The sequence below is a fragment of the Pipistrellus kuhlii genome, unplaced genomic scaffold, assembly GCF_014108245.1.
Source record: "Pipistrellus kuhlii isolate mPipKuh1 unplaced genomic scaffold, mPipKuh1.p scaffold_m20_p_8, whole genome shotgun sequence".
In the NCBI taxonomy this organism is placed as follows: domain Eukaryota; kingdom Metazoa; phylum Chordata; class Mammalia; order Chiroptera; family Vespertilionidae; genus Pipistrellus; species Pipistrellus kuhlii.
The window spans coordinates 6,683,842-6,696,289 of record NW_023425584.1 but is presented as its reverse complement, the minus strand read 5'-3'; the positions used below and the strand labels follow the sequence as shown (position 1 = coordinate 6,696,289).

The window sequence follows — 12,448 nt, the reverse complement described above, 5'->3', positions numbered from 1 at the left end:
AGGTCTCTGAGCTGAGGCGCTAGTGATGTGGTTTATGCTGGGCCCGGTCACCCACAGCCAGCATTTGATGGAAAGATCGCTCAAGCCTGGGCTGCTGCTTGTGGTTACGGAGTAGATTAAGGTTTAGCGGTTCCTTTCAGAGATGGAGTCCCCAAACCTAGATCTCTATCTTCTCATGAAGTGCTTCCCAGCCTGAATGGCACTGGACTTAGGCATGCTCTGAGCCTAAAGGGGTCCGTGGTCAGGAAGGGCTGCCTTGTGACACTAGATTCATTATGCACATGCACATATCAAGGCTCTGAGAAGACCTGCTGTAAGGAAACCCGCCTAGCTTGGTCTCACCAATGTCTCCCAAATTGTATGGGAACCCCTCTTAGAGAGACATCTTTGGGGAGCCACTGTCGTCCCTCAGGGCAGAGGTACTGCTCTGGATATGTGAAGGGTAAGCAAAAGAATCATCATGGCTTCTTCTTGAAAATGCAGGTTCCGGTTTCCACCCTGAGGAACTCAGTAGGCTGGGTGGCAGCAGGAATCGGCATGGTAACACCCCTGTGTCAGGCAGCACATCTTGACCAGCAGCAAGTTCATGCCTGGCTTCTAGAAATATGGTGCTCAGAACAGCAGTGTCTGCATCACCTGGGAGCGTGTGAGACACACAGGCTCGGAAGCCCCAGAATCACAATCTATATTTTAACAAGGTCCCCAGCGTTCCATTGCTGATTAGAATTTGACATGCATGAGTTTAGAAGGTATTTGTTGATGGTGTTTGTTCTTGTTTTGTTTTGTGTTTCATTTACTTGGCATTTGGGGAGGGGGGAAAGACATTCAAAAGCAAAACTGGACACACTCTACGAGCTCGATGTCATCAGATTTCTACCATTCCATACCCCCAACTCCATGCATGCACGTGGAGTCGACCAGATGCCCCAGTAACGTTGTGATAAAGCCAGAGTCCTATTGAAGGTACTACCTGAATCCTACCCCTGCCTTGGGTAAAGTGCGTGGGTTTGCCTAAGCAGGCTTTCCTTTCTTTCCCACATCCATCCTGAAAAATAGGAAGTCCAGCAAAGCAGCTCTCAACGGGACCTCCACTTTGCCAGATCTCTGGGGGGACATGATTGATCTTCCACTGCTAAGTCATCAGAAAAGCCAGAAGATGCTTTGGGGCAGGGATCTCTGGCCTCGGGATTCAGAAACTGACAAAAAGAGTTGGCAAGAAGCAAGAGGAACCCTTCCAACAGGCCTTCCAGAGGGAGCACAAATACAATTTTACTTCTTGCAATATTTAAGAATGGCAGTTGCTCCGTGAGCAGAGGTAGGGGGGACGCCTGAGGAACAACGGTCCGTCAGGCAGCCCGGGTATTAATGGCAGGTGAAACCTTCCAAATGAGCACCCTGTCAGCCAATCTATTGCTTTAAAAGGTTGGCAATGCGGGAGACCTCACGGAGGCAATGAAGAACTAATCTCATATTGCCAAGTTAAATCAAGTCAGCTTTGCCCGTTCCTTTCACTTCTTAGTTACATCAAGCCAAATACTTTCAATTATCCCTCACTTCCAACTTGTCAGCAGGCATTGGGGAAAATGCAAATGGAATGGTGCCCTTCCCTAGTGGCGAGCAGGAAGTATCATTAAGAGTAGTGGAAGTATCATCCACTTATTGTGCTTTTTTTTTTTTCCGTGTTAGTGCAGTACCTTCATCACCTCGTGTCACATGCACCGTCTTTAGCAGCCCTGTGATCTTTGGTGAAGTAGGTGCAGTTAAGTCTGTTCCGTCGCTGGGAAAATGACAGCCGTCACGGAAAGTCGGACACCTGCCAAGGTTGCGTTAGCTACCTTGATAGAATGATGGAACAGGTTCTAAAACCAGACCATTCTGACCCGTTATTCTTTTTGCTATTTGTCTAACTGGGCAAGAGCGCAGTGCTACCCTGGGCAAGTGTGCCTGAGCCTTGCAGTGCCCTCCTTGAGATTTTATAAGTGTTTTTCCAATGGCAGGGACTGGCCGGGGTCAGCAGTGCTGTCTGGGAGGAGCATCCCAACCCAGAGTAGAACCCCCATTTGCCATGGTCCCCTTTCAGGGTGTTCTCTGACCCTCTACCATCCCTCAATCCCAACCCCAGGTATGTGGGATTGACCAGATGCCCAGGCCCAATATCCAATCTCGATTTCAGAGGGCAGATTGACTAGTAGATTGCTCCTGCTGGCTGGAAGAGTATTTCTTTTGCAAGATCATGTGAGATCAGACTGTCAAAATGATACTGATATGCTGATTTGGGCAAATCAAATTGTTTATAAAGAGAAGTGCCTGGCAAAAGACTATCTGTCATGGGCCCCACACACATTAGGTATGGTCTTTCAAAAGCTCACCTTAACACAAAATAACTCCCAAGGCAGAACAAATCCTACGGTTGCCATATTTCTTTTCACCCAAAAGCCCCTTTATGTTTCTGCTAAAAATTAAGGAGACAGAAAGGGGCTTTGACAGGCACAGAGCAAAGAGGGCCCTCCAGCCGCCAGTGTTCCTCCTTCATCCCCATCACAAAGAGCAAACAGCATGGTTTTCTTCCTTCTTGCCTCAGCTTGTTGCCTCCTCCCTTATCTCCAATGCTTCATTGATTGTCCAACTCCCCTATCATCAACTGATCTCAGACACAGCCCTGGGATTTACTGAGCGCATCACCTGGATGCCTTGTATTTTGGGGGGAACAAGGGAACTTGGCAAGTACCTCACTCTGTGTGCTAAACAAACTTAAATGGTGACAAAAAGCCTCAAAAGGAAGGGAAAACATAGAAATGATTCAGAGGCACTAAGCAGGTTACTAGGTGCTCACAACTGTTCTGCATGGAATAATTTAATTAATCCTCCCAGAACTCCTGTGAGGGATCACCATCATCATCACTACCATCACCATCATCATCACCACCACCATCATCACCACCATCGTTATCACCACCACCACCAAGATAATCACCATCATCACCACTATCATTATCACCACCACCACCACCACCAAGATCATCACCATCATCATCACCATCATCTCCATCATCATTATCATGACCACTTTGAAAATGAGGAAGACAGAACACAGAGAATTTGATATCTTGCCTAAAGTCAGTCTATTCGCAAATAAAGTGCATAATCTTTAATACACACCTTGACGAATTTTTATATACGTACATACATTCACCTATGTTATGTAGTCAGGTGGATAAGATAAAGATCAAGAATATTCCCACCACCCATAAAGTTCCCCTATATCCTTTTCCATCCGATACCTCTCCATAAAGGTGCTCTACTGGTTAACTTTCTACCACTGTTGATTAATTTTGCTTGGCCTTGAACATCCTATGAATAAAGCAGAATGTACTCTTTAAAGCCCACACTTTAACCAATCCACTCCAGGGCCTCCTGGTCTGATGAGGTGGGAAGGTGGACTTGATGGTTGGTGGTGCCTTGCATGAAACCATGATCTGGAAATAGCAAGGCTCAGTTTTTCAGTCTGAGCTGCTGACCAGCCTGGGGTTGTGTGCAGATCTTTGCAGAGCTATCTATGGTATCTGAAGCGAATTGTTGGCATTGATTGGTGCCACCCCTGTAAGAAAATGAAACTGAGAAAAGTAAATTTGGATGTTTCTCTGAAGCCTTTAATACCCCAGAAAGCCAGAGAGTTCACACAGGTTGAAGAGGGAGTCACTTGCATGCCACACTAACAGGAACAAAAGGCAGGGAAAATTGAACAAAATTCAACAGTAAGCCCCTAAAGCTTCCAGGTAGATAGTGTGGTCCTTGCCGCCCCCATTGCAGGAAGTGAATTCCCAGGCATCTTAGTTCTCATGTTGATTCCTTTTCAAATGCTCATTTTAAGCAACCAAATTCTTCCCAGCTATAGGAGTAGACAGGCCTTCAGGAGTGATCAAGTCTCATGGCCGCTCACACAAACAGTTGATGGGCATCCACTGTCCTGTCTTCTGACTATTTTTGGAAGAAAGGATTTCCTCCTTCTGATGACCAAGCGTGAAGATTGCCTTTTCTGACTTTTTATCCAAAGCTGCTTCTTAGCCAGTTGGATAAATTTATCCAGCTTCTCTGACACAGTTTTCAACTCTGTAGGTTGGGTGGTATTGTGATCATGGGGATAAAACACTTATTGAGTCCTCATGAAACACATTGTTCCATGTACTATCTATGAAATTACTGCTTTAATCCTACCAACAGCACTTTATCACATCCTCTTCTTCTTCATGTTGTATATGAAGAAACTGAGGCACGGTTTCCAAGGTCAACAGATTGGTAGTAGCTGATCTGCGATTCAAAACCAGATGCCCACAGTCTGCAGTTTATGGGTTACAGTATTCTGCTTTGTAAGGTTGCCAGGAGGATTTAAATCAAGGATATAAATCCTATTAAAGCTATAGCACTGATTATTACCATCAGTCATTATTAACTGATCACTACCTGGAAACAAACAGCATTATGGCCAGGATCCAGCCTACCAAGCACATACCAGTAAATGACTCTAATAATGGAAAATTAATTTATTTTCATGTCCAGTTTTTATAAACTGGAAAGTTGAAATTAATTTATTTTCATGTCCAGTTTTATAAACTGGAAAGGAAGTTTCTAGTTATAGTAATACCTACATTTCATTGAACAAACACTATATGCCAGACTAATATCATATATACATATAAATTCATATATTCCCTATTATCACCCTATGATACATGCACTATTCTAACTCAGGTTGTTTGTTGTTGTTGTTCTTTGTTTTAGGGTTTGTTGTTGTTATTTATGTTTGTTTTCATTTGCTATTGCGTTGTTTATAACTGTTTTAAAGGTAAAGAAGTCAAGGGTCAGCAGGTTGATCCTTTTTCTAAGCTCACACAGCCAAGGGGACTAGAGACAAGCTCCACACCCAAATCCATTTGACTCCGCAGGCCAGGCTCTTCCCTCTGATGCTGTGCACGTTTCTTTTTTGGCTTTTTGCCGTATTTTCTGGCATATAAGATGACCCCCTAATTTTACAGTTAAAACATAGGTTTAGGCCTATATTCGCTGTATAAGACTACCCCCCACTTCCGAGGCAACACCAGTTTTTTTTTTAATAGACTGCCTCTCTGGCTCTGACCAATCTGAACACACTGTTCTAGTAAAAAGCTTGCTCAGATTGGCCAGAGTCAGAGAGGCGGTCTATTAAAAAAAGAACTGGTGTTGCCTCGGAAGTGGGGGTAGTCTTATACAGCGAATATAGGCCTAAACCTATGTTTTAACTGTAAAATTAGGGGGTCGTCTTATATGCCGGAAAATACGGTACATTGGGAATTCTAATGGAAAGGGTTCCATTTAGCGTGAATCTAATTTCTGCTTCCTATGCCTACATGCTCATGTAAGAGTCTGGTTTTCTTTGGCAAAAGCAATGAAAAGAATGCCCTCTCTACTGTTCCCACAAAGTGTCTCCACGCCCGTATGTCTCTGAAACGGCCATTACAATTAGTGTTCACTGTCTGCGTGGGCCACGCAGCCAGAGCTGCGACTTGCGTGTGTTCTCACAGAAAGCACCTACATAATTCTCCAGGGTCGCATCACACAGAGTGAAGTCAGTGAGTCACACGGACCCAGCTGTGGACTGGCCAGGAGAGCCTGGGTCCCTGTCCCAGGACTGCTGAGTCCGAATCAGGCCCTTTCGGAGGACTCAGCAAGCCTGTGTCACCATCCTCACCATCCTCACCTGTGTCACCATCCTCACCAAGCCTGTGTCACCATCCTCACCATGGGGGAAGCCGACCAGACACACACACAAGTCGGTAGAAGAAAGAAAGAAATCGTCCAGTGTCCTAGGAGGGCTGTGCCACACTCGGGACCCTGTTGAATGGAAACGTTGGCAGCTCTCAGGCCCTGCACTGGCAATTCAGAACATTCTGATTGCCCGCATGATTGTTTGCAAGATCACTGCGCGATTGTCAGTGACAGGGTAATTTGCTGAAGATTGCGGTGTCAGACGCCACGCGAGGGGCTTGCTGGCGTAAAGACGCGGTTCTCATGACTGACAGGCCACTGGGAGATGGGAGTGCCAATTTAAAGTTCACGATGTCGTCTGAAAGTGTTTGGCGGTGGCCCGTAATCACGCAACATGATGAGGTCATTTCAAGCGTCACATGTGCTCACACCTAATAACGGATAGGACCCCAAACCCACCATCTCTAAAGCAGAAGCAGTAAATACATAGGAGGAAATAATTTATATGGGGGTTCCTCTCTCTCTCTCTCTCTCTCTCTCTCTCTCTCTCTCTCTCTCTCTCTCCCTCTCCCTCTCACTCTTTCAGTATTTGCCACTTACTCTTGCTGATGTGTTTGTAGGACACCCCCTGCCAGACAGGCCCTTGAATACAAAGCCCAGAATACAAACCAACAAAATACTGGGGAGACTTGGGGGCCACAGTCCTGAAGTGCTCCCAGGTCCAGAGCCACTGGCAAACAAGAGGGGGCGGGGAGAGGAACTCGTTCAGGGCTTAATGGGAAAATTGTCTGAAGTTATTAGCCGAGCTGCCGAGTCGCCCCGCTGTTTGCACGGAGTGGGTGTGTACATGGGTTAGCGGCAGGAGGTGCGCGCTCCCTGCTTCCGGAGGAAAAGCCCACCAGGGATGGATGGATGGAGCTCCTAATGCAAAGCGGCTGGTGGCCTTATAGACTGGGCTTCTTCTCACAGAACGAAGCGCCGCCACCGCTGCTCAGCAGGGCATTTTTTAATCCAAAGGAGGCATTCCGTGGGAGGTTCCCTCTTTCTAGGGAAGGTGGTCCATGGAGGGTGATGTTAAAGGATGGTTTCTTTTCTTCCCCTTATTCTGCCATGGGCCATGAGATCCACTGGCCAGTGGGTCAGAAACAGGGACTCAGCGGCATCCCACAGCTGCCGGTAAAAGCCGACAGGACATGCCAGGGGTGAGATTTGGGGGCGCAGGGAAGCACCCGGTTCAGCCGGCACCTCGGGCTGAGGTGTTCGGAGCCTCGACTTCGAGAGTCTCCGAATGTAAAGCTTGTGCGCCTGCTCACCCCCCTGTGCCTGCATTTCTAGGAAACTGTGTGAATCTCATTTGTGTTATGAGACACACAAAGCCACATATGCCCGCGTGGAAAATGAGAGACTAGTATTAGTCATCGAAAGCGGAGCAAAGCATGCAACCTCCTCAATTGTTTGCTAAAAAGAAAGTGGTGCATTAAAAGAATTGTACATTAATGGCTAAATTACAGTGGAACTTTGGTGGAATTGCGTATTTCAGTTTTGTCAGGGCCCAGACAAGGAGGGTAATGCCAAAAACATTGCACTGTAGCAAATGTCAAGCACGCAGCCAGGCCTCTGACTCAGCATCCTGGTACAAGTGTTTGTCAGTACAGCCCAGGATTTGCGTGTGTGTTCCTACGATCCTAATTATGGCCTGAAAATGCATTGGTCTCAAATCCAGGAGGGGCAAGAAAGATATTCTCCAAGCCCCTCCACTGTGTTCCATCAATCCCCAGAAAAGTGAGTAAGGGTGGGTTAGCTAATCTGCTCTCGTAGGGAATTCCAAGGAGCACACACTGCCCTAAACATCCCCACCCTCTGGATTAACCAACAAGTGAGAAATGAGAAACAGTCACATAGTCATTCAACAAATATTTGTTGAGCGCCCAATGCTGTGGCTGGCACTAATCGAGGCATGGATATAGAAAGGAGTAAGACACTGTTCTTGCCTTCAAAGAGCTCAGTTTCTAGGCTGGAAGACAAGCACGCAGAGGTAGTTAATTCTAGCACAAGAAAGTTGGCATTAACCACTGTTTCTAAAATCGATTGTGCGTGAGAATCATGTTTAAAATGCGGCATCCAGGACCTGCCCCTGGAGGTTGTCGCTGGGGAGGCCAGGGGCAGGCCCAGGATTCTCACAGGAATGTGACGCAGACCCATTCTTGAGAACCTCTGTCTCAAGGATACATACAACCAGAAACCCTAACCTCACCAGGGACACCATCAGGAAGGCTTCCTGGGGGCACGGCGGCGGGAGGCCACTTCGCTCAAGGTCTTAAAGGATGGGTCATATCTGTCTCTCCCACTACACCGTCAGCTCCTTAAAGACAAACACCATCACTCTTGGTTCTTGGTTCCCTGTTTTATTTCCAGGACATGGATGGCACGCGGACATTTTTTGAACAGTAGATGAGCAAATAGGAATGAGCCCAGGCAAGGGATGGAGGGTGGGGATCTAAGCAAGATGTCCAGGACAGGCACAGGCCTGCAGGGATGCAGTCAGGTAGCACCAGAAGCAATTGGGTGAACTCATGGCTTCATTCTGAGGTTTTCAAGCCAAATCTTTTGGCTCAGCTTTCCTGGCGAATGTAAAGCTCCCTGTGCCCGGTGCCACCTGGTCAGCAGAACCCCCTCTGGCCCTGCTTTTCTCCCCTAACACGAGATGTAGGGAATCCTATGCTTTTTGGTCACTTGTGCACCTGTTCGCGCAGGCCCCTGAGAACTGGCCATGGGTCAGTTCATTTTTGTGCTGAGCTATTTTAAAGCGAAGTGTATGTTTTTATTCCCAAGCACTCAACGCATACCTGCTTAGAACAGAAAAGGTAGAAATTCCAGGAAAAAAAATAAAGGAAAAGAAGCACACTCATCTATGACCTGGGGATAACCATTTGTCTACATGTTCTATCATTTCTGCTCAGTCTTTACGTTTTCTCCGCACAGAAACTGGCATTGCCCTGGGAATGTCGTGCGAAAGCCGCCAGGTCGGGCCTCTGGGCCGGGTCCATGGCCTCGGGACTAAGGCATTAGCCTCTCCGGGCGGGTTTGTGCCATGAGGTGCCCTCACCCGTCTCCGTCTCTGCCCTTCCAGATGGCCTGGTGGACTGCCTGGACCCGGACTGCTGCCTGCAGTCGGCCTGCCAGAACAGCCTGCTCTGCCGGGGATCGCGGGACCCGCTGGACATCATCCAGCAGGGCCAGACGGACTCGCCCGCCGTCAAGTCCTTCTACGACCGCATCAAGCTCTTGGCGGGCAAAGACAGCACCCACATCATCCCCGGAGACAACCCCTTCAACAGCAGGTAGGCATGCTCTGTCCTCACAGGCCGCGGAGGGCTCTGCTTCCCTCGCTGGGAGACAGGGCCAAGTGCTCCTGGTCTTACTATGGGCCCCAGGGGCCTGGGAACTACCCCGAGGTCCGTTCACAGGAGGCCCTATCTGCTTTGGGGGTCGATCTCCCTCTGGAGGATCTGGCCCTCAGAACCTGCTGGAGACACCTATTGACAGCCTGGTTTTTAGATCATTTTTAGGCTCTATTATTTCGTGATATTATTGGTATCATGGAAGTGCCCCTTTATAACACCTCTGGTTGTGGCTTTTTGTTTAATCACTGTGGAAATATTTCCTTCTGTGGAGTACTAACCTGATGGCATAACTTATTCTGGCACCTGAGAGTCCAGACAAGGCCAGTGGGGAGAATTTGTTGAGCACCTGTGAGGAGCCAGAGACCATGTGCAGATTGTCTCTGATCCTCACGGTAACCCTATCCGTTCTGTCTGCTAATGGCCTGCTGTGTGCCAGGCATTGTGTCAGCCAGGGCATTGTACCTCTCCTTCCAAAGTGGTGGGGTTTCTCTTGGGTTTATTTTTGCTCTCGGTTGCTCATTTGAGGCTTCTGAATATTCTAGGAGCAAATTCTGGATTTATTTTATAGTCAGCATGGCCCCTTCCACCACTCTCCCCAGGACATGGTAGAAGTGTACGCAAGGGGAAGGGTTGGCTTTGAGACACTGCCCATCCCCTCCTCTCCTCTCCTCTAGGCACTGATTTTGTTTTTAATTTTTTAATATATTTTTATTGATTTCAGAGAGGAAGGGAGAGGGAATTAGAAACATCAATGATGAGAGAGAATCACTGATAGGCTACCTCCTACATATCCCACACTGGGGATCGAGCCCACAACTGAGGCATGTGCCCTGACCGGGAATCGAACCGTGACCTCTTGGTTCATAGATCGATGCTCAACCATTGAGCCACACCATTCGGGCCTAGGCACTGTTTCTGATTCTGAGGATGAAAAGGACAGGAGATGCAGGGATCTTCTTACGGCCTGCCTGCATATAGCTCAGCTCACTTTTGGTAGATCTGAGTCCAGACGTCAATGGTGTCTGCAGATGGGAGGATGGCCAGCATGACCTTCTTGGGGGTGTCCCACCCTGTCTCCAAGCTCCTTCCCACGGAGAAACAGCACTGCTGGTTGGGCCCTCTTTCACAACACCTCCAGGAGCTGGGAACTTGGGCAGGCTGGTCCTGGCCCCCTGGCTGCCCCGGTCATGCCATCTTCCCCTTAGCTCTCTTTATTTTCGCTTAGTTCTGCGTAGCGACAGGAGCCACTCAGGAAGAATGCTGCTTAAGCAGCTTCCATCCAGAAAAGAAAACATCAGGTTTTACTTCTTATGAGCCCCTATCTTCCTAAGGCAGTGGTCGGCAAACTCATTAGTCAACAGAGCCAAATATCAACAGTACAACAATTGAAATTTCTTTTAAGAGCCGAAAACTGACTTCTGCGCATGGGTCACAAAGTTTCAATCGCACTGCACGTGTGCGCCTGCACGTGGTATTTTGTGGAAGAGCCACACTCAAGGGGCCAAAGAGCCACATGTGGCTCTGGAGCCGCCGTTTGCTGACCACTGTTCTCTTGAAGCCCCCTATCCCATTAGACCTTGGGGAGAAGGCATCCTCAGGCCAGGACTCAGCCCCTGTACCTCCCTGGAGAGGCTGGGGTGGGATGTGGGGGTAATGGTGGAGCTAATTAATCCAGCAGCCCCTGAGAACTCCCTGGGAAGTGGCGCAGCCCCAGTTCCTGGCCGCTCTTTGTATACGAGGGTTCCCAGCAAGCTCACCTCGGGCCAGCCACTTGAACCTCTATCTTTTCTGGTTTTACTAACAATAAAATAGAAAAGGGGAAAAAATAATCTCAGCCCTCTTCTGTTCCAGCCCTGACCACTCCCCCTGCCACCCCCAGCTCTCTGTGTAGAATATACCACACACAGCCATATTATTTTAATACATGAAACCCCTCCCTAAGAAGAATAAAAGGAACCACAAATCTCTAACCAAGAATGTATTTTCTCTGCTTGTTAGATCCTGGTTCTGGGGCAGGGCTTCTGTGGGGTTTTTCCTTTTTAATTATGAGCGGAATTCCTATTGCAGGAGACCCATGACTGGTCCTCGCACTGGGCCATAGCATTCCGGTGGGGTGTGCCTATAGTTTGCTATATTCAAGTGCCCCTTTCACAGGCTCTGTATCTGTCAGCTTCCTGTTATCATTTCATTAGTCATTTCCTGCTATTCTCCTTTTCATATTCTCTCCTCACCTCTCCTTACCATTTCCTCTTATATTCCTCACCAATAGTTGCCACTTGCAGAAGACACTGGGAGCTAAGATGCAGGAGAGTAGGCAGGGACCCCAGAATCCTTGGTGGCCCACCCCCAGAGATCTGGGCAAAAGAAACTTGCTTTAGAGAATGCTCTCCCCACCTCTTTCCCCCCAGTGACCCCACGCTCCATCACATCGGCACAGATGCATAGTTCAGAAATGCAAAAGGGTACTTCAAAGATACAGGTTCAAGTTCACCAAGCATATGAATTGCAGTCCATTGTCAAATAATGAAGAACACAACTAGAGTAAAAAAAATAATAATAATAATCCAAGACTTCTAAGAAATCATTTCCCCTAGATAATAGGTTACAAAAATAACTAAAATGCGTTGACTCCACCACTATAATTTATAGAGCAGATCTCACTATCTAGATAATGTGATAATTGTTACACATCAATAATCATAAATAGGAATGTAGGGATAGCATGCCTGAGCTCAAGCTTTTCTGCAAATCTACTGCCTAGAAGCGATAGAAAGCCAGGAGCAAGGAAGAATTAGAAAAGTAGGGGGTGAAAATCAGAGGCAATCCAACTACTCCTCTTCCTGTCGCTCCCTGCCAAGCCTCATGCTACAAGAATGATTTAAAAGAACTACCAGTGGTGTAAAAAAGGGAAGCTCCTAATTTTGTTTTCTCATCACAAGCATTTTGTGCCTCGTGGTCATCAACACGCGTCATGGATCTTAAAATCATGCCTGGGAAGACCTGAAAGAAATCTTAGCCTGAGCTAAGATGAGGAACCAGAAATTGAACAAAAGAATGATTTGCATAAATTAGTTTCCCGCTTTCAAAAGGTTCCAGCATTGTGGTTGGAACCAGCTAAAAATGGGCCTCGTTCGTTAGGCAGCCAGTGGCAGACAATTAGAGCTGTCAGCAGGACGTCTCAGCCCTCCTGAGATCTCCCAGTGTTGGAGTTGAACGGTTGGGGGTATCGCTAATAAAAAGGAGAGGTGCTTGGGGAAAGTATCCCTCCAACTGTAGGGCCTCCTGGGACTGCAGAATTAAGT

The 12,448-nt window shown here is 47.6% G+C and overlaps 1 protein-coding gene across 8 annotated transcripts in view; it reads left to right on the top strand.

Annotated features, from left to right (window-relative positions):
* Nucleotides 1–12,448, top strand: part of TENM2 (teneurin transmembrane protein 2) — an 867,288-nt gene that overhangs the window by 790,917 nt on the left and 63,923 nt on the right. For all 8 annotated transcript variants that reach the window (XM_045577000.1, XM_045576998.1, XM_045576997.1 and 5 more), the window contains one exon: nucleotides 8,873–9,083. In XM_045577000.1, coding sequence (XP_045432956.1) covers nucleotides 8,873–9,083 — 211 coding nt within the window. The remainder of the gene's footprint in view (nucleotides 1–8,872; nucleotides 9,084–12,448) is intronic.